This window comes from Diospyros lotus, chromosome 12, assembly GCF_014633365.1.
Source record: "Diospyros lotus cultivar Yz01 chromosome 12, ASM1463336v1, whole genome shotgun sequence".
Taxonomy (NCBI): domain Eukaryota; kingdom Viridiplantae; phylum Streptophyta; class Magnoliopsida; order Ericales; family Ebenaceae; genus Diospyros; species Diospyros lotus.
Window position 1 is genome coordinate 3133719 of NC_068349.1, and position 21056 is coordinate 3154774.

Sequence of the window (21056 nt, forward strand, 5' to 3'; positions counted from 1 at the left end):
GTATCTGCAGCCCACTATTCCTACTGGATTGGGCCCATAAAAGATTGATCAAGCCCATGAAGTGGACTGAGCCCTCAAATCCAATAGGAATAGTGGATTGGGCCCATAAAAGCAAAAACCTAAGCCATCAAATATAGTCAAATTGACCCACTAATCGCAGGTGAGATAAGTGTATGAATAAGCAATTGGGTCATTTTCAAGCCTACCATATTGACTTGAAGACAAAGAGCCATCAAATGTTACTCATTACTAGGATGACTAAAGGGGCACTGTCCTAGATTGCATGTTGGCAAAAAGCTAAGCCAGTGAATCCTACTTGGATTGATCATTGTTCCACCAACCCTTTCAATAAAGTGACCCAAAGCAAGAGGAGAAGAATGGTTCAAATGGTAAAGGCTTGTCTTGGAACTCAAGTGCCCAATTGAACCCTTGTCAAATACCACCACCCATATTGCTTTAATTTTTTTTAGTTTATAAGTGAAAAAAAAGGAAGAGTTCAATTTCAAATGATACTTATTTGTAAAAAGAATAAACTGAGGCCCGTCACGATATTAGATTACAATTCAATTAGTTTAATATACTCTAACTTAAATGATGTTTATAAATCAACAATATTCTTAGACTCTAGTAATGACATAACGAATTCGATTACATAACAACTTATTCTTTAATTTTGTTTATTGTTCCAATGGGAAATGAGACCACATGATGGCTTTACTCAAACAAGAAATTGAGTATGTCATGTTTTAGTAGAGAATGTGGGGGGAGGAAAGAGGAAAATCATTGCCATTTGTCTAATTATATTCATCTCCCCACTCATTTTGTCTACCATTCTTTTTTAGAACAAAATGACCCATCACTTCAATTTATAAGCATTTTCATCTCATCTTAATTGAAAATTTATCGACTCTATCATTCTTTATGGAAAAAATGACCCATCATTTCAATTTATAAGCATTTTCATCTCATTCTGATTGAAAATTTATCGAATCTATCACCCGAGCTCATCTAAATTTCATATACAATAGTCCTAAATTAACAACAAAACAATGAGTAAAAAATATATAAACAAAATTTTCCTAATCAAATTTTATCAATGAGGGGAAATATATAAAGTGGTTGATAAGATCATGAATGTTACATACGAAAGGGCAAGTAAGGTAGGTGGGCTTTCTTGCCAACACTCTCGACACCTCTTGCTAAAAGCTAACAAGGAGAGAGTGATGATTTTGAATGATTTTTGATGTGATTATTTTGCCCTGTTCCCCTTTCAATCCTATCTTATGTTTTGCTTTTTAAAATTAAGCAAATGTGGCCCAAATCTCTCCAAACGTTTCAATGTTCATTGCATGGGATTCCATGGGCAATGTTTGGTTGGTAAGGTCCCAAAAAGTAAAGTAAACTAAGCCTATTATGGTGATGTATTATATTTGTCTTAAGAATGCTTGGAATTGGACATGGCGAGGGGGTGGCATGCCACTGAGAAATAGACAAAGTATCTTTTAAATGTTAAATTGATGATTATGAAAGTGACAAAGGGTTTGAATTTTTAATTTATCAAAAAATAATAAATAAGATATATTTACTCACACACCTATATCTATACTATTATATAATATATTTTACTTAAAAAATTAAAATTAAAATATATTACCAAAATTTGAACTCATAATTTTTAAATAATAATCCATCGAGATAGTGCAGATAATTTGTCATATGTGTTCGAAATTAAAATGGATTGTAAATTTAAAAAAATGATGAGATGATTAGGTTGATGATAATAATAATAATTAATTTTTTAAATATTATACAAAAACTTGTTTTATTTAAAATTTTACTTAAAATAAATTGTAACCGTTAAAATATGAAAATTAAAATTTTAATATAGGGTTCAATTATTTAGTAAAAAATTGTAAAATTAAAAAAAAAAATTGTTTTCTTCCAAACGAACTATCTTGCGCCTTGCGGCGGGCGACCGGAGCGAGACAGAAACCGAGAGTAACGGCCTAACGGGTGCGCACTGCGCTAATCTGCGCAGCATATATTCTAACGCCTTCACATTCGACGAATCATCTCTCTCTCTCTCTCTCTCGTTTCAGAGGCCAATGAGTACTCTCTTCTAAGCGATTGCTGGGAGGCAAGGGTTCGGCAAATTCTTTGATTGTTCTTCGAAGGATGGCGGTTAAGGCAGTGGAGAGCTTCGACTTTCTGGGTGATTCTGATGATCGTAAGTCTAAGCAACGAAGAAGGTACTCATTCCCGAAAGCGCCGTGCTAGCAACTGCAGGGAGGAAAGGAATTGCTGCATTTCTTTCTTAACCGCATAGTTCATTTTGATTTTTGAGTCTTGATTGCTAGTATTCAGTTCCGTTGTGTCGATTCATTCAAATTCCCCGTAAACTGAACTAATAATCTAGATTACAGCGCGGGATTTGAGTATTCCCCTCTGGTTGGCATAAATGGCGGAATTTTTGAAGTACTGGTTTATGTAGGGTTGTTAGAATTGACTTCATTGGTTCGAGAAGCTACTTGTGATAGTGAGCTCTTTCTTTCGTGATTTTATATTGGTTCTTGGGGTTACGGTTTCGGTTTTTGAGGTTGAGTGATGGGGTTGGACAGTCTGCTGCTTCCAACTGTTGAGCCGCCGATAAAGCCACGAACCGGGTTGCGAATGAAACAGGCAGGAAGAGGTTCTTATAGAGGTAGCTAGGGTGGAGCAACCGGGGATTAGGGTTTTTCGGAGGTTCAATTGATTAGCCGGGTGCGGACTTTTTAGGGGGATTGTTACTTGTTAGTATTGTCTGACTGGATGAGATGGGTACTCAATTGCATCAAATGCTCAGGACCCTCTGTTTCAATAGTGAGTGGCAGTACGCTGTCTTCTGGAAGCTCGACCATCAAGCTCGGACGTAAGTTCACTTTCCTTTTAATGATTTTCATCTTCTCAATTCTTTTCAAGTTTTGAAAACGTGATTTGATTTATATTTTGGTGTCGTTAGGCTTTGTAGTTATAGAGATGTCCTTAGATGGTTTGAAATTTGAATGTTTTTAACTTTAGACTACCAATAAATGTTGTAACAATCGTTGGATTTTAGGATCTTTGTGGTTGTACTGTCTTGTTTGCTACGACTAATAGTCTCTTGTACCTAGATCATTTTAAGTATTACTTCCTTTTTCTACTCTTTTTTGTCTTCAAAAAACTTCACTTCTTTCCTCAATAGTTAGAGATTATCTCAATCTTGTTTACTTTGATAAGTAAAATTGAAAATAAACTCAAAATCATTCTTCTATCTTACTGTCCATACCCTTGAACTAGAGATACTTTGTCCGTGCAGAATTTTTGAAGGTAATGGTAACTGGCAAAGAAATAAAGGCTTTTACCATGTTCCTGCTGTTGTTTCTTGTCATGAAAAGTGTTACATACGAGTTTTGGGTGAATCAATTGGATATGAAAATCTAGTTTGTGGCTCATCTGATCTATTGGATTGAACAGCAATTTAGATTTGTTGTTAGTCGTTTTCGCCTTATAAGGACAACGCAAATTCTATTCTTTTTTTTTTTTATGGGGAATAATTTTTCTGTAGGATGCTCACTTGGGAAGATGCTTACTATGACTACCATGAGAAACATGAGGATCCAGAGAACATGTGTTCCACTGAGATGGGGGTTAGCTTGCATGAATGGCTTTTACCTGATCCACTTGGATTAGCTCTGGTAAAGATGTCATACCACGTACACTCTCTTGGGGAAGGGTATGACATCTATCTTATGACTGATAACCTCTGTGATTTTGTGATAGTTTGACATGCTGTGGCACAATGGTAAATTGTTTGACTCTGTTTTCCGGTGCTTAAGAATTGCGCACTGAATGGTATTGTGTCATTTCGGCTTATCCTATCCTACAGGTGCAGGCGCATCATATTTATTGCCTTTCTCTTACCTTGTCACCTTTCCTCTAGTGGCTGCACCACAAAGTTTGCCTAACATCAATTGACTATCAGCCTTTGCCTTTCCTTTTTTTTTAAGCTTATTTTTGTGGACCCACTATCACCACAAAGCTTATTTTTGTGTGCTCCATTCTGATTAGTAAATTCAATCGAGAACAAAAATTTTTAGTCAACGAGAAATTACATCATAATCATTTGTTGGACAGGGTTATTGGACATGTGGCAGCTACTGGGAGGCATATGTGGATTTTTGCAGATGAACATGAAACTGATATGTCGTTGCCATTTGAGGTGAGAAATAACATTTTTGTGCAATGATTCACTGGTGCACGTACACTTGCAATTTACCATGTGGAACAGAGCCCTGATATCTTGCGATGCCACAATATTGCATTTAATTTGGCCTTAAATTAATTCTTATTCTATAACTTTGATGGCTTCCAGCATTTTGATGGATGGCGGAATCAGTTTTCTGCTGGGATCAGGGTATGCTTCCTCTCCTTTCTTTTATTCACAATTTTGTGAGTTCTCATGTACACGGCAAATCTGCATATCAAAAACACCTGTTTTTTTGTGGCCATTTTGCAACCATTAAAAATATAATTGCATAAAGGTAATAATATACAGGGATTTGTGAACCCCCCCCCCCCCCCCCCCAAGTAAAAAAAAAAAAGGATCTTGAAATCAGATAAAGACCTACTATTCATCTCACTCCACAAGCTCTGAAAAACACAGAGAAGAGCTAAATTCCGTTCTTGAGGAACATTTCTCCTCAGATAAACAAACCAGCAGGAGGTTAGAAGGTCTCTAAAGGCTTACCTGCTCCGATCTCATCATAGTGTGTATATAATATATAGGGATAGATAGATAGAGAGAGAGAGAGAAAGAGAGAGAGTGCGTGTGTAGAAGAAATGCTATGATGAATCAAGGGAGTCAGTGGGCCAAGGGCACCTACTCCAATCTTGACCTTTTCTGTTGTGCCCCCTTTTCTCTTGGGGAACCCTAGGTCTAGGTGCTAGCTGGTTCAAATTTGTAGGTATTTGGTGTCAAATTGTCATCCCTATCTTCTATGAAAAATAATAACTTCTTGATGTCTAATTTCCTATAAAAAATGCAAAATATGGTAAAGTTTATTCCTTTCAATCTTAGGAACAATATATTCATTGATGTATGCTACTATGGTTTCCACTTAAATCATTAAACATCTTTCCCCTGCATGTATTATCTTTTAGTCCTGGTAGCTCTGAAAGAAAACATTGTCTTTGGATTTGCAGACAGTTGTTCTGGTGCCTATTTTTCCACATGGTGTTGTGCAGCTTGGATCTTTAAATAAAGTAAGACCATTTACACTGGTTAGATCTATTTGTGATTTTTAAATACCTTGAAACCATTATCATGCTCTAACTGCTAATGATTTTTCTGTAAATTTGTATATATTGAATTTGAAAGAAAGTGATGCAATTACTGAATTTACTGATCATGTGGTGACTAATAGATTGTTAATTTGCTGAGCCTTTTCTTGGTATACAATGTCTTCGTATATTTATTTTCAGTTATGTCAACTGTGTTATGTAAAAAGGAACATCCATCACAGTTAAAACCTACTCAGTTTCTGATTTTTCATTGTTTTTCTTTTCCTAAATCTAAAAAACCAGGTTCCAGAGGTTTTGAAGATGCTGAACCACATTAGAGATATCTTTTCTGCACATCAACATTGCCTACTGGGACGTAGTCCTAGTGTAGGACATTCTATGTTGAACAGTTCATCATGTTTGGTACCTCTCTCTCTCTCTCTGAGACACACCCTACCCATATGATAGTGTCCGACTGTGTTCTTGCGCGCATGCACGCTCACGCACACACACAATTTTAGAGGATTTTGTCATAGAAACATTGAAATAAGGATGTGCCTTTCTCTTTCCTCAGATAGATATCTCTTCCGGAAGTTCGGTTTCTGGGAATTTTCTTGACTGCATAAGCAGCATAGGTAGACCAGTTAGCAAAGATGATATGCAGCATACGCTTTCTGATCATGCTTATGCTGTTCCGTTGCTTGGTAATTTACTGAAGAAGACAGATGAAGTGACCAGTAAGGATAGAGGAATTGAATTATCAGCATCTTGGGGTGCTGAAAGTGCAATCTTAGTTAAACCAGGATCTGAAGTTTTCCTTTTGGAGCAGCATGAACAAGTACGGAAAAGTTTGCTTATTGATAGGAGTTGGAAATGGGAGTCTGGTAGCTTGGGGTATCTGGGAGTGGGTTCAGAAGTCCAGGATACTACATCTTCTGCGGGCTCTGAGCTATATGAGGTATGCAGACCAGGTTTTGAAAGCGAGACTATTTATTATAATTTGGAAGCAGAAAATATGGAAAATGAAACAGCTACTGAGATGCCAGAGGGAATGGACAGTAGTAGCTTGTTGACAGTGGACTCTGGCTCAGATAATCTTCTAGAAGCAGTGGTGGCTAATGCTTGCCGTGGTGGGAATAATGTCAAAATTGAGAAATCTGAATCAGTGAAGTCCACATTGATGACTGGAGCAATGCCACTTACTACCTGCAATGACCAGTCTCTTATAGAAATGGAGACAGTGCACTGCTTGAGCTCTGAGGCAGGTGGTGTGAGCTCTTCGAAGGGCTTTTTATCGAGGATCCATAGTACATTTGATGGACCGTTGGATAATGCAAAAGAACCAGCTAAGGTCAATAGGAAGAGAGCTAGGCCTGATGAAAATTCTAGGCCTAGGCCAAGAGACAGACAATTGATTCAACATCGCGTTAAAAAGCTAAGAGAGATTGTGCCCAGTGGATCAAAGGTGACTTTTGCAGTTCATTTCCTCCCTGGATTTTTGTTGTAATTATTGTAATTTCTCTCTCTCTCTCTCTCTCTCTCACACACACACACACACACACAATTGCGTGCCCGCACATATTGTTAATTGCTGAAATTACTCAATAATTCCACAGTGCAGTATCGACTCACTTCTTGAGCGTACAATCAAGCACATGCTCTTCATGCAAAGTACCATTAAACGTGCTGAGAAACTAAAACCGTCCACCAAGCCAAAGGTAACCTTGACATCCTTTTTGAGGGATATTCCAACTCTCGATTGACATTACTTCAGTGGGGTGCATTGTAATTTATGGACTTAGTCAAGCTTCATTTACCTGTGGCACCTGGGGATGGTTTGTTGAAGGGAAAAATGCCATTGCAAAATCAGATTAAATGACATTATTGCATGGTGGTAGTAACCTAAGTCATTTAACTTGTTCCCTCTGAGGCTATTAATTCTTGAACATGGTGCTTAATTCAGCCTTTAGTAGGCAAAGATTTATGCATGGATGACATGGATTCTTCTTCGTTAAGCACCCATTTTTCAGAGCATGTTCAGACTGGAAGTTGATATTTTAAACTTGGACATTGATTAATTTTGGCTCTGTAGAAACAGTGGCTTGATTTCTGGACTTCATCTACGATTTGCCTTGACAATTTACTTGTTCTTGCTGACTCTGCAGTTGCTTAGCCCGGAACCAGTTGTGCGAGGCTTACCCATACACGATCAGGGTTCAACCTGGGCAGTGGAATTGGGAAGTCACCTAAATTTTTGTCCAATAATGATAGAGAATGTCAACATGAATGGGCAAATGCTGATTGAGGTATAGGCTTGTCAGGAATACACTAAATTGCTATACATGTAAAGTCAAATGAGAATCCACTCTTGAAGAGACATAGCTTTAGTTGAGCCCGTACTTCTCAGGCATTTCCAGTCTTTTTGTTTCTGGTTCTTGGTAGCATGTAAAATTTGCTTCGTCCATGCAGATGATGTGTGAGGACTGCAGCCATTTTCTTAAGATAGCTGAAGCCATTAGTAGCTTAGGTCTGATAATTCTGAAAGGTACTACCAAAGCCTGTGGGAAGAAAACACGGATGTGTTTTGTTGTTGAGGTACTGTTCTCTAATCACAAGATATGTAGACTAGTAATGCTCAAATTTTTCATGTTTTCATCTTGAGGAGGAGATATCTGAATAATTGAAGATTGAAATTTATGGGGTTTTGTCTTCTCCTTGTGAAACTTTGTTGTCTTCTGCATGTTGATTTTCAATTATATTCTGGGTGAATGCCTGTAGCTTACCAAGAAATTTAAGATTTGAAATAAGCTGAAATCTTGGAAAGCTTACTTGAATTTTATTGAGTTTGAGTATGGTGCATATATACAAGAAACCATCTAAGCTATCTCCTAGAAAACAGGAACAAATTTGAATTTAGACTTTAGAAGATAAAACAAATCAACTGAAATTTAAAATTCCTGGAGTTAGCTTCTTATCTTCTAAGCTGCCTCATCCCTTTAATCTTGGAGACTTATCTTATCTCTAATAATCTTATCCCTTTAATATCGGGCATTCCATCTATCTGTTCCAACAAGATTGTATGCACATTAGGGAATTATTTCTTGTGCAGCTGGAAATGTAATTCCTAGTGTAATTAGTAGTCTTGAGAATTTAGGAGAAAAATTTGGACATAGGGTTATAATTTGGAAATAAATCCTTTCAAAGCAAAACTGACTTGAAGAACTAAAACCTTCAGCTGGTTTAAGTTGTTGAATTATTCTTTCACAATTCTGTTGGTATCATCTCCGTGGCACACACTGCTAGCAAGGAAGCTTCTGGATATTTATATATAGACGCACATGCATTAGCTGCCAGTATGTGACCCTTAACTTCAAGGTTTCTACTGCAGTGGAATCTGCTGATGCTTTTTCTGTATATTTATCCTAATAAGTTCTAATCCGGTGAGGATTGCAGGAGGATCAGAACAGAAGCATTCATCGGTTGGATATCCTGTGGACACTTGTGCCAATACTGCAATCCAGGGCTTCACTCTAGGGAATGGAACCGCTACTGTTATAAGTTGGGGTAGAAAAACAGGAGCAGAAGCATGTGTTTTCACTGCAGATAATCCGATCCAGGACAATGTTCTGACGGTTATGGCTCTTCAACTATTTGAGGCTTTGTTGTTGGCTCCTCCTGAATGGTGTGTTATCTTTAATTGGATTTTCTGGTTTGTTTTTGCCCCCTGTAAGCTGATAGCGAGTGTTTCCTTCCCTTTTCCAACAATGCATGGAAATGGTGTCTTGTTGTTGTTATTTTATTTTGTGTCTGGATTTTTTGAAATAACTTTTACATTGCATGATTTGCTTATACGCTTGCTTCTTCTAATTTAGCAATAGTGCCTTCATTTGCAATGTTGGAACCCTTTACATGTTTAATACATTCCTTCCTCTTGCTACTCAAGCAGTGTATTTCTAACCTTTAAAATTAAAGCTTTAAGGTAAAGAATGGTGATGAACCAAAGTGATGATAACATATAAAAAGCACCACATCTTTTAGCCTTGATTTCTTCTCGATTATACATGGAGCTGGGAGATTGATCTGAGAATCAAGGGAATGGTTCCATCTCAATCTCCATGTCCTGATCTATGGATTTATCATCCTTCTTGAAATACAGTGATATAGTAGAGACAGGGGCAGCATCTATACTTAAAAAAACATATGAACCATTTTAGAATGCTTTGAAGCAAGTGATGGAGACATATGCAACAAGAGATTACAGATTATTCAAGTGCTTTGTAGGAGTAATTCCATGGCTGGAGTGGGTGAGAATCACAGCCTGAAATGAGGAAGGCCCTGGGTGCCATCAAGTCCAATAGAAGCGAACTTTAGAAAGTATTCATGAGGGCCATAAGTTTTGTATTTGTTCTTAACACTAGGGAAGAGGAGACTCGCAGCTGAGAGCCTCGGACCAACCCTCCTAGCCACCACTCTGTGCTCCACACTCTTGAACTTGTCATTCGTGATAAGCTGCAAACAAATTTACCCTCAGAAGAGAACATTTTGATCATGTTATTCTTATCTAGACTAGTCTGTCTTGCCATATTTACCTGCATGAAGTCGCCAAGGTTGATGACAAAAGCACCCTCCACAGGGTGCACATCGACCCAGCGATCGTGGTGCAGGATTTGGAGGCCACCGATACTGTCTTGCAACAGGACAGTGAGGAAATATGGATCCGAATGCTTGGTTATGCCCATGGTCAGGTCTGGCTCGGGGTAAGCCGGGTAGTAGTGGCAAACCAGTTTCAGATCCTCCATGCATTCCTTTTCTGAAAGGTAGCCGCGCCCAAGCCCCAGCGCCTCTGAGAATAACTCGGACAAGACATCCCTTAGCTTAACCATGCTGCTCACATACTCCACAAATGCTTCCCTGCAACGCAACACCCAGCAATAGGTGATCGTAGCTAAATTTGTCGCGCCAGTTAGGGTTTAGGGTAGGGAGGCGACTGATATGTTGTTATTGTTATGGGTTAAGTCGATGTGAATATATATACCTGCAAACCGGGGGTAGGCCTTCGGGGTCTGGGTTGCCGTCTGGAAAGTCAACCGAAAGTGAGTCCCTCCAGTGGGCAGTTTGATTGATATGGAGAGTTCCAGTCGAGTAGTATGTCACTCTCTTTGTAAACTCTCGTGTGTAGAACTCCTCCTTAGTCTCGCTGGGCTGCTCGTGGAATCGTCGAACGCCTTCCAGCAGCCCCTTCATGACACCGAATGGCACTCCGTGGTTGACAATCTGAAAGAACCCCCATTCCCGAGCCGCTTCCTTAACTTCCTCGACAGTCTCTGATCTTCCACCGCCATGGATGCCTTTGAGGTCGATCATCAGAATCTGGAGGTCTTGCTCGGTGCCGGTTGTCGTGTCCCCGGCCCGGCTCTCCGGCTGGTGGATGAAGATGCTGGGTATCTTCTCCACCCCGGCATCCAGGAGCCCCTTGACCCCGGCCTTGGTTTGGTCGAACTTCATTGCTGCTTTGGCCCTGTCCTCAAAGCAGCCAGCCTCGTTAACAGATGGGTTGCTGCTGATCATCTTCATCTTCATCTCTACTCTTGCCATCTTACTGTTGGTGGCAAATGCAAATGTGCAGACGATAGGATCAATCAGAACAGGTCTGTTTATATATATATATATATATATAGATAGATAGATAGATAGATAGATACTCATATCTGCAGATTAATGTTAAATACTGAGTGAGCTTGCATTCACATTGGATTGAGTAAGATGCCAAGCACAATCCCACGCGAGAGGTTATTTTCTTTCTGGTTTTTTAATTGGGATGATTGAGTCACTCACTCTGTTTGATTGATTGCTTTTTCATCGTTTTCGTCTCTCATAATCTTGTTTTGAGCCTGACCCAAGTTCTAGAAAGACTGAAACATAACAAATTAATTAGATGAGCCACTTCCTTTTTAGTTAAATAATTCTTTCTTTTTATTGATCTTGTGGGTTCATTGATGCATCCACCATATGAGTATGGGTGTACGCATGTTCTATTGTGATGTTTTATATTTTATGTTTTGCTAACTTTACGTCTTGTTCGTCTAGACGAGAATGTTCATTGGTTAACTAAGCAACTATTTCGTTACACTACATACACTTACACTTGGTGTATGGATAAGTTTATGCCCCCAAAGGTTAAGATTTGGTTATGTTACCTAACACTTTCGAACGACTTATCAAATAAAAATAAAACAAAATAAAAATAAACTGAATTTAAAATTATTGAATGACATACTCACTTGGCTCCAGATGCATCAAAAAAACGTTCAAAAATTAGTTTGAACACTCTTTGGAGTAGCAAGAGAAGAAGAGTCCCTCAAACGGGCTCACCTAGCTTAATGGGCCCAAAGGGTATGGCCCGAGTCTGTATCTGGACTTATGTTTTTGAGCCCACCAAAAATAAAAACTCAAGATATATTAAAAATCGAGTAAATGAAACATAAAATAATTATATTGGATGAAGGCATAAATATATTCTTATTTTTAACAAAAGTCTTGTGGTACCTTGAATTTAAAAACGTCTCATTAGACATATTTACCTAAAAAAAAAATTAGAACTATTAAATTCTTTTTAATTTATATTAAATTAAATGTATTTCTATACTTAACAAAAAAAAGTCCTGTGATACCTTGATTTTTTTTCTAAAATTTAACAAGTGAAATTATTAAATACTTTTTAAGCAAATTCAAGTGCCATGGGATGTTTTTGGTAAAATACAAAAGTGTATTTAATTTAATACAAATTAAAAAAGGGTTTAATGGTTTTACTTTCTTGAAGTAGAAGTGTTTAATGGGACGTTATGAAGGAAATCATTAGTATGGGGGTACGGCAAAAATAAAATTTTTATTATGTATTAAATACACACAATGGAATATAATATACATGTCATACATAGTTTGAATATTTAAATAACACGTATATTTAATAATTCAATATAAATAAATTCATACATGTTGTCTAATGTAAAGTTGGGGTACATAAATAATTTCTATACTGAGACTGTATTCACCTCACGTTATAGTAGTTCTAGTCTGTTCACACATAGTATGCCGAATGATATCGTTTCGATCATCTATTCATGTGCTAGACATAGAAGTTCTGTATATCACAGATACTTGCGTCTCAAAATTGTACGCATGATCTTCACACGTATAATTTCTATGGAAGCAAAAGAAAGAAAAAGAAGAGAAATCTACTTCCTCTTATTTATTTCTTCCTCCTTTTCCAATACTAATAAATTCTCACGTCCTCAACCCTTTTCTACCTTTAATAATACTCTACAATAAATCAATTTTATTATGTATTTTTATTATTTACTATGCACTATACATTATTAGCAGGGGGTCAAGGGTTAACTTTTGACCAATAATTTTCATAGACATTTTGGGCACACGATATCGATACCAAACACAATACTATATGGTGTGTGTGACTTTCTAAGTTTACTATCCGCTAGCAATCAGATAACACCGAATTTTTTTTCAATATCAGTCAACCCCTTAACTCATCACTTAAACTTCTTTAAATCCCAATGACGTTCCGAGAGTTTTTAAATAGCACATATCAGTGGTTTAGGACAATATAGGTGGTAGTGAAGTCTCACTTCAAGTGAACCTATTACAGTTGACGATTACCGTGTGCTATAATCATTTCATCACCTAATGTCCCAATTGAGCGAGACTCATAGAGTAACAAACTCAAAAACTCAGTAATCATGTGTTAGACCTCATTAATGTGACTATATAACACCTTAGGAAATACCTTTCATGACTTTCAATTTGCCTTGGCCAGTGACTGTCCCATCACATTAATAATAGACCATATAAGATGTTCACCCCATCAAATACCGACTAGGATGACGGATCATATTTTCAACATTTGTCTCTACATACCAACAAAACAGAACCACATAGATGAACGTTCTCACCTCCCAATTGAATGGTTCGACTCATTAGCAAATTGTGCACACCAATACACAAAATAATTGTGTCAGTTCAAGTTTAAAGATCAACACACCATCACAACCTAATGACTCGACCATTATCCATCATGTCATGTGGTTAGTCATTGGCATCACATTTTGTTGATCATTCCCCAACGACCACCCACAAGTCTATGAACGACATCTTATGTCATATGACGCGTGACACACTACCTTCCCATCTGTATCCCCATACCGAATGATGTAGTAACCCCTTTGCTAGTCCATACTTGATTAAATGGAGTCCCCATCTAAAGAATCTAAGAACTAAGAATACTTAAGAAGTTCAGTTACCAAATAATCTTGTCATACAATGTCAACACCTTAAGAATAAGATTTTTACACAGAAGATCAAAGGACTCATTCATATAATTGATTGAAAAAAATATGAATAAAGAAAATCTTGTCATTCATAGATTCATACAAAAATACAATGAATGCATAAAATAAGCCCAGTAGATGTTATCCAAATCTAGTATTAGGGTACACAACATTAACAATCTCTTACTTGCACTAATGCTAATATACATCATATGTACATCTAGTGTTTCACCATCGGTAGGAATCAGATATCCATCTTCTTAAGATGTCAATCCAGTTGTGGCTGAGTCATAACCTTGGTGACTTACACTAATACTAATTTACATCATATGTACATCTAGTGTTTCACCATCAGTAGGAATCAGATATCCATCTTCTTAAGATGTCGATCCAGTTGTGGCTGAGTTATAACCTTGGTGAGTGGGTCAGCTATATTGAAATGCCCCTAAATTTTCTTCAATTTCTCATTTAGACAAGTTTTAATAATTATACTGTCCTTATCACTGGAGACCCCACATTTGAGGAATTCGAGAATTGTCTATCAGAAAATATGGCATATACCCAAAACCCAAATAGAAGCATCATGCATATTCCTTGCTATTAACAACGGAAACCATACTCGTATGTCATTACCCATAGACATATACACATTAGGGTCAACATACCTACCATTTCCCATCAGGGGTACAACTTAAAACGTAAACAAAACGTAATTTAGTATTACACATCTCAAAACCCCCAATGACCTTTCGGTTGAGACAACTTTATACATACTTTTACCCCACGGCTCTAGCTTCACTTGACTCACCTACCTCTTTAGCTTTATCCTTACCTGGAATGATGCAAACAAATATGAGCCACAAGGCCCAACAAGTATAACTGAAAGAAAGTAAGCATGAGAATCATCAGTATCGAGAAGCAATAAGAATCGTGAATAACATTTAAGGCACTCATGCCACACCTCTGTACATCATTCTACATGATAACAAGATGAAATGTACATTCATGCTCATATGCAATCTTTTAAAACCATAACCATAGGACTAAAGTCCATACCATAACCATGGGACCGAAGTCCATCTCTGAGCCAAAGCTTTATCTGCAGATATATCCTACGGAACCCGTCCGTTGCGTACATCATGAAGTCCTTAAACATTTTAAAATCATTTTCATGCACATGCACCATGCATCATTACAACCATGCATCTTTGTAATGATTCCTAACACACGATTACCTGAAGCAATATACACAAGAGAGCAAAACTCATGCAAGACAACATCAAAGCTTTACATGTCCTCAATATAGCATCATTCCCAAAGGAAGATAAGTTGATACCAAACTCTATTTAGGCTTTTGAACAAGGTTTAACATGACTTTAAGGAAGCACATCGAACTACTAGGAATAAGCTCTCTAAATGAAGTAGAAGAGAGAGTAGAACTTGTAAGAAAATGCGAAGAACTTGCAAAATAGAAAGTTAAGAAATAGGAACTTGCTAGAAAATGAAGGAATTTACCTTAGATATTTTCCTTTAACTCTCGAAACATACCATGGTCGTCGACGTCACAGCTCAAGCCTCTTCTTCAAAAAATTATGTCTACCCACACCACCAAAATTTCCCCAATTTCTTTTCCAAAATCAACTTTTCCTCAAACCTTCACCATATATATATATATATAGTGAAGGCATATATATGTTGTGAGGGCATCGTGGCAAAAAGGACAACCAATTCTGGTGGCAAATACCAGCTTGAGACACATGGCAGCAACATAAGGCGATAAGTGGCGATGGGTGGCAGTAACTGACAGTTGCATGGCATGCAACAAGGCCTGTTAGTGTTGCGTGCCCCGATGTTAGATTTGGATGACATCTAGCGGGTTTGTTTTAATGCATTAATTATGTTTTTTTATAAATCTATAAAAGGCGAGGTTTTCTTCATTTATATTTTCTCTAATCAATTATATCAATGAGTCTTAGATCTTCTGTGTGAGAATGTTATTATCAAGATGTTGAGACTGTGTGACAGGATTCTCTGATAACAGAATATCTTAAACTATTCATAGTCTTTAGATTCTTTGGATGAGGACTTCGATTAATCAAGTATAGACTAGCACAGGGGTTACTATCTCGTTCGGTATGGGGATACCAATGAGAGGATGGTATGTCACGCACCATATGACATGAGATGTCACTAGTAAACCTGTGAGTATTTGTTCAAGAACGATCAGTCGAATGTAACACCAATGACTAACCACATGATGTGATGGATAATGGTCATGTCATTAGGTTGCAATGATGTGTTAATACTTAAACTTGAACCAGCACGGTTGTTTTGTGTATTGGTGTGCGGGATTTGCTAATGAGCCGAATCATCCAATTGTGAGATGGGAACGTTTATCTATGTGGTTCCATATTACTGGTATATTGAGACAGGTGTTGGGAATAAGATCTGTCGCCCTTGTCGGTATTTGATGGGGTGAAACGTCCTATGTGATCTACTACTGATGTGACGGGACAATCCCTGGTCAGGACAAATTGAAAGTCAGGAAATGTGTTTCCTGAGATGTCATCTAGTCACATTAATAAGGTCTAATACATAATTATTGAGTTTGTGAGTTTATCACTCTATAGCCCTCGCTCAATTGGAACGTTAGACAATGGAATGATTATATCTCACGGTAATCATCAACTGTAATAGGTTCACTTGAAGTGAGACTTCACTACCATCTATATTGTTTTGAACTGCTGTTAGGCATTATTCAGGAACTTTCGGAATGTCGTCGGGATTTGGAGAAGTTCCAGTGATAGGTCAAGGGGTTGACCAATATCAAAAAGGGTTTCGGTGTTATCTGATTGCTAGTGGGTAGTGAACCTAAAAAGTCACACACCATATAGTATTGTGTTTAGTCAAAATTTGACTATTAACCCTCATGCCCATAGTGCATAGTGCATAGTGCATAGTGTGAAATCAATTACTGATTGCATATTAAGAGGCACCAAATCGCCGAATGTGCACAATACACATTGCATAGTGCATAGTAAAATTAAATAGTGAAATTGCATAGTTGATTGAATTAAATCATTGGAGGTTGGGAAGGGTTGCAGATTTTAAAGGAAAATTAAATTTGGCGAGGGGAAGGAAGATAAGGGGAAATGAGTTTATTTAATGGCAGATGCAGAACCTCTCTTTCTCTCACTTCTTCCAACGTAGCTTCTTCTACTTCCTTTTTTCCTTTCTTCTTCCATTGAAAAATCATAGAAATTATACGTGTAATTGTTACGCGTATAATTTTGAGACACGGGCACCGATGATACGTAGATCATCTATGTCTAGCATGGGAAGAAGTGACCAGAATGATACCCTACAACACCACCATTCAATTGATATACAAAACTAGACGTCGATTTACGATCATCATTTGATTGAAAATACGAATCAGTGAATCCATCCACATGAAAATCACTTCCTCCATAAATTAGTAGCACATCTTTAGTCCTTTGCAAGTATTTCAGAATATGTTTCACTGCAATCCAGTGAATATCATCAGGATTGAACTGATATTGACTTACAACACTTATAACGTATGCAATATCTAGTCTTGTACATATCATCGCATATATAAGGTTCCCAATCGTCGAAGCATAAGATACCTTATATGATCCCTCTTTTCAGGAGTATTAGGAGACATCTCATGAGAGAAATAAATTCCAAACAGGACAAGTAATTGTCTCCTTTTGAAATTCAACATGCTAAACTTTTTTAGTATCTTCTCTATATATGTACAAGTTCTGGGAGAGACCTATCAATTTCCTGACTCTATCTATATAAAGTCTAATCCCTAAAATATAGATAACATCTCACAGATCTTTCACGGAGAATATTCTAGACAACTAGACTTTCGTAGACATTATCATGTCTACACTGTTACCCATAATTAAAATATCATTCACATACAAGACTAGGAACATAATGTTGCTTACACTAGCCTTCTTATATATACATGATTCATCTGAATTTCTCAAGAAACTAAACCCTTTGATCTCATGATCAAAACGGATGTTCCAACACATCGATTCTTCATTTAGACTATATATTGATCTCTTTAGTAAACACAACTAACTTGGATCGACAGACTCAAATCCACTCGGTTGTTCCATATAGATCTATTCTTCAAGAAATTCATTCAGAAAAGTCGTCTTGATGTTTATCTGTTAGATCTCATAGTCATAGTAAGCAACTATAACAAACATCATTCAGATGGAGTTACGCATCGTGATATGTGAGAAAGTCTCGTCATAGTCAATACATTGATGCTGACATTTGCCACAAACTGAGCTTTATAAGTCAAAACATATCCATCTAAACTGATATTTCTCTTGAAGATCCATTTCCACCCGACATGAACAATTCCCTCAGGTAGATATACCAAGACCCAAACATGGTTGAAATACATAGACTCCATCTCAGATTGCATAGCTATCTACCACTTTGAGGCATCAATATCAGATATCGCCTTCTCATAAGTGGTAGAGTCAACCAACTTGTCACTATCCCTATACAAGAACTATTCATGTATCTCATTCACTGATAAATCATACCATCGATTCAGAGAATGGGGCATTCTACCTGCAGACCTACGAGGAACCTATGGATGATCTCTGTGACTTGATTTACCATACTTAATAATCTGATTAGATATTTGTGGAACAAAAGACCCTTCTTCTACTAAATCTAGTTTCTTTCCCATGCCACTTTCCTAGATGAACTCTTCTTCCAAGAAAATAACATGTCTAGCAACCACAATTCTTGGGTCTATCAAAAAATATATATAATATCCTAAACTATTTTTAAAATATCCCACAAAAATGACTCTTCTCAAATTTAGAATCCAACTTCTCCATTCTCAACCTCTTCGCATAAATCGGACAACACCAAATTCTAACATGCTTAAGATTTAGAAATTTTCCTATCCATATCTCATGTGGTGCGGTTCAAACAAATTTAGTTGATATTCGATTTATCAAATAAATCACAATAAGAATAACATAACCTCACAATAAAATTGGCAAATCTGTGCAGCTTAGCATAGAATAAAACATGTCTAACAGGGTTCAATTCCTAGGTTCAGCATACTATTCAACTGTGGTGTATAAGGAGTCAACTGTGAAATTATACCACAACATTTGAGATAATCAATAAACTCAGTACTCAAGTATTCACCTTCTCGATTTGATTGAAGAATCTTGATACTCTTTTCTGTTTGGTTTTCTACTTTAGCCTTAAACTCTTTGAAATTATACTACAACCTTTGTATGTGAATAATATTTTAATTATGGGTAATAGTGTGAACATAATGATGTGTGCGAAAGCCTGGTTGTCTAGAGTATTCTCCATAAAGGATATGAGAGATGCTATTTATATTTTAGGAATTAGACTTTATAGAGATAGAGTCAAGAAATTGATAGGTCTCTCCTAGAGCTTGTACATAGGGAATATGCTAGATGTTTAGCATGTTGAATTCCAAAAGGGGATAGTTGCTTGTTTGGATTGAAGTTTATCTTTCTAAGAAGATGTTCCCTAATACTTCTGAAGAAAGTGATCGTATAAGTAAGGCACCTTATGTTTTGGCAGTTGGGAATCTTATATACGAGGCCAAATATTGCATATGCTGTAAGTGTTGCAAGTCAATATAAGTCTGATCCCAGTGATAGTCATTGGATCGCAGTGAAGAATATTCTGAAGTACTTGCGAATGACTAAAGATATGTTACTGATTTATGAAGGGTTTAATTTTCATGTGGATGAATTCACTTATTCGAATTTTTAATCGAATGTTGATGATTACAAATAGATGTTTTGCTTTGTTTATCTCTTAAATAGTGATATGAGTTGGAAAAGTTTCAAGCAGGCAATTATAACGAATTCAACCACTAAAGTCGAGTATGTTGCGACATGTTATGCTGCTAAGGAACCTATTTGGATCCGAAAGTTTCTTTCGGAGCTTGATGTGGTTCCGACCATTTTGTCACTAGTACCTTTATATTGTGACAACAATGGAGATATCGTGCAAGCAGAAGAACCTAGGTCTCATCAAAAATCCAAACACATTGAACGTCAGTTTCATTTGATTCATTAAGATGTGAAGCTGTCGAAAATAGATTTAGCAAATAATATAGCTTACGCATTCACCAAAATTATGACTCAGTCACAGTTGGATTGACATATTGAGAAGATAGGTATCTAATTCCTGCCAATGGTAGAGCACTAGATATACATGTGATGTAAATTTGCATTAGTGCAAGTGAGAAAATTGTTAGTGTTGTGTGTGCCCTTATGCTAGATTTGGATGACATCTAGCGAATTTATTTTAATACATTAATTATATTTTTGTATAAATTTATAAAATATAAGATTTTCTTCATTCATATATTATGTGAATGAGTTCTTAAATCTTCTATTTGAGAATCTTATTCTCAAAATGTTAAGACTGTGTGATAGGATTTTTTGGTAACAAAACTTAAATTATTCCTAATCCTTAGATTCTTTGAGTGGGGACTCCGATTAATCAAGTATGGACTAGTACAGGGGTTACAACCTCATTTGGTATGGGGATGTTGATGGAAGGATGGTGTGTCATACGCTATATGATATGAGATGTCGTTAGTAGACCTGTGAGTGGTCGTTGGGGAACGATCAACCGAATGTGACGCCAATAACTAACCACATGGCTTAGTGGATAATGGTCTAGTCATCAAGTTGTGATAGTATCTTAATCCTTAAACTTGAACATGCATGATTGTTTTGTGTATTGGTGTGCGAGATTTGTTAATGAGCCGAATCATCCAATTTGGCGGTAGAAACGTTCTTTTATGTGGTTCCATATTGTTGGTATATGGAGACAGGTGTTGGGAATAGCATCCATTGCCCTCATCAGTATTTGATGGAGTTAACGTCCTATGTGATCTATTATTAATGTGACGAGATAGTCCCTTACGAGGATATATCAAAAGTTAAGAAATGTGTTTCCTGAGGTATCATTTGATCACATTAATAAGATCTGACACATAGTTATTTAGTTTGTGAGTTTATCGTTTTATAGCTATCGCTCAATTAGGACGTTAAGTGATGGAATGATTATAGCACACGGTAATTATCAACTGTAATAGGTTCACTTGAAGTGAGATTTCATTGCCACCTATATTATCTTGAACTGTTGCTAGGCTCCCAACTTTAGGCCTTAATTTGAGAAGGCCCAAGAAGAGAACTCAAGCCCATAAGGCCATATAAAAGCCTTAGGGCTCCATCCTTCCCCCCTTTTCTCCTTCTTCTTTCTCAGCCATTCCAGTACTCTCTCTCTCTCTCTCTCTCTCTCTCTCTCTCTCTCTCTCTCTCTCTCTCTCTCATTTTCTCTTTC

At 37.1% G+C, this 21056-nt stretch overlaps 3 protein-coding genes across 4 annotated transcripts in view; 1 reads left to right on the forward strand and 2 right to left on the reverse strand.

Annotated features, from left to right (window-relative positions):
- The window catches only part of LOC127786488 (autophagy-related protein 9), a gene marked incomplete in the record, with an annotated part of 1007132 nt that overhangs the window by 118366 nt on the left and 867710 nt on the right, over nt 1-21056 (reverse strand).
- On the forward strand, nt 2065-9147 carry LOC127786498 (transcription factor bHLH155-like). Of its 2 annotated transcripts, XM_052313940.1 has the most exons (11): nt 2065-2908; nt 3584-3751; nt 4153-4237; nt 4391-4432; nt 5221-5280; nt 5602-5721; nt 5873-6763; nt 6915-7016; nt 7464-7604; nt 7768-7893; nt 8752-9147. In XM_052313940.1, the coding sequence occupies exons 1-11, from the start codon at nt 2814-2816 to the stop codon at nt 8830-8832; spliced, it is 1911 nt and encodes a 636-aa protein (XP_052169900.1). In that variant the 5' UTR covers nt 2065-2813; the 3' UTR covers nt 8833-9147. The 2 variants fall into 2 exon arrangements, with proteins under 2 accessions (XP_052169900.1, XP_052169901.1); XM_052313941.1 differs by lacking the exon at nt 3584-3751.
- Nucleotides 9308-10976, reverse strand: LOC127786529 (1-aminocyclopropane-1-carboxylate oxidase homolog 12-like). Its single transcript, XM_052313996.1, has 3 exons — nt 10334-10976; nt 9888-10209; nt 9308-9807 (listed from the first exon to the last, which is right to left on the reverse strand). The coding sequence occupies exons 1-3, from the start codon at nt 10891-10893 to the stop codon at nt 9610-9612; spliced, it is 1080 nt and encodes a 359-aa protein (XP_052169956.1). The 5' UTR covers nt 10894-10976; the 3' UTR covers nt 9308-9609.

Bases quoted from the DNA above. Each gene is read 5' to 3' on its own strand.
- LOC127786498 (XM_052313940.1), top strand. From the start codon at position 2,814: ATGGGTACTCAATTGCATCAAATGCTCAGGACCCTCTGTTTCAATAGT. The intron at 3,752-4,152 runs GTATGACATCTA...TTTGTTGGACAG, and splicing joins GTACACTCTCTTGGGGAAGG to GGTTATTGGACATGTGGCAG. The intron at 5,281-5,601 runs GTAAGACCATTT...CTAAAAAACCAG, and splicing joins AGCTTGGATCTTTAAATAAA to GTTCCAGAGGTTTTGAAGAT.
- LOC127786529 (XM_052313996.1), bottom strand. From the start codon at position 10,893: ATGGCAAGAGTAGAGATGAAGATGAAGATGATCAGCAGCAACCCATCT. The intron at 10,210-10,333 runs GTATATATATTC...GTTGCGTTGCAG, and splicing joins GGCCTACCCCCGGTTTGCAG to GGAAGCATTTGTGGAGTATG. The intron at 9,808-9,887 runs GTAAATATGGCA...ATTTGTTTGCAG, and splicing joins ACCTTGGCGACTTCATGCAG to CTTATCACGAATGACAAGTT.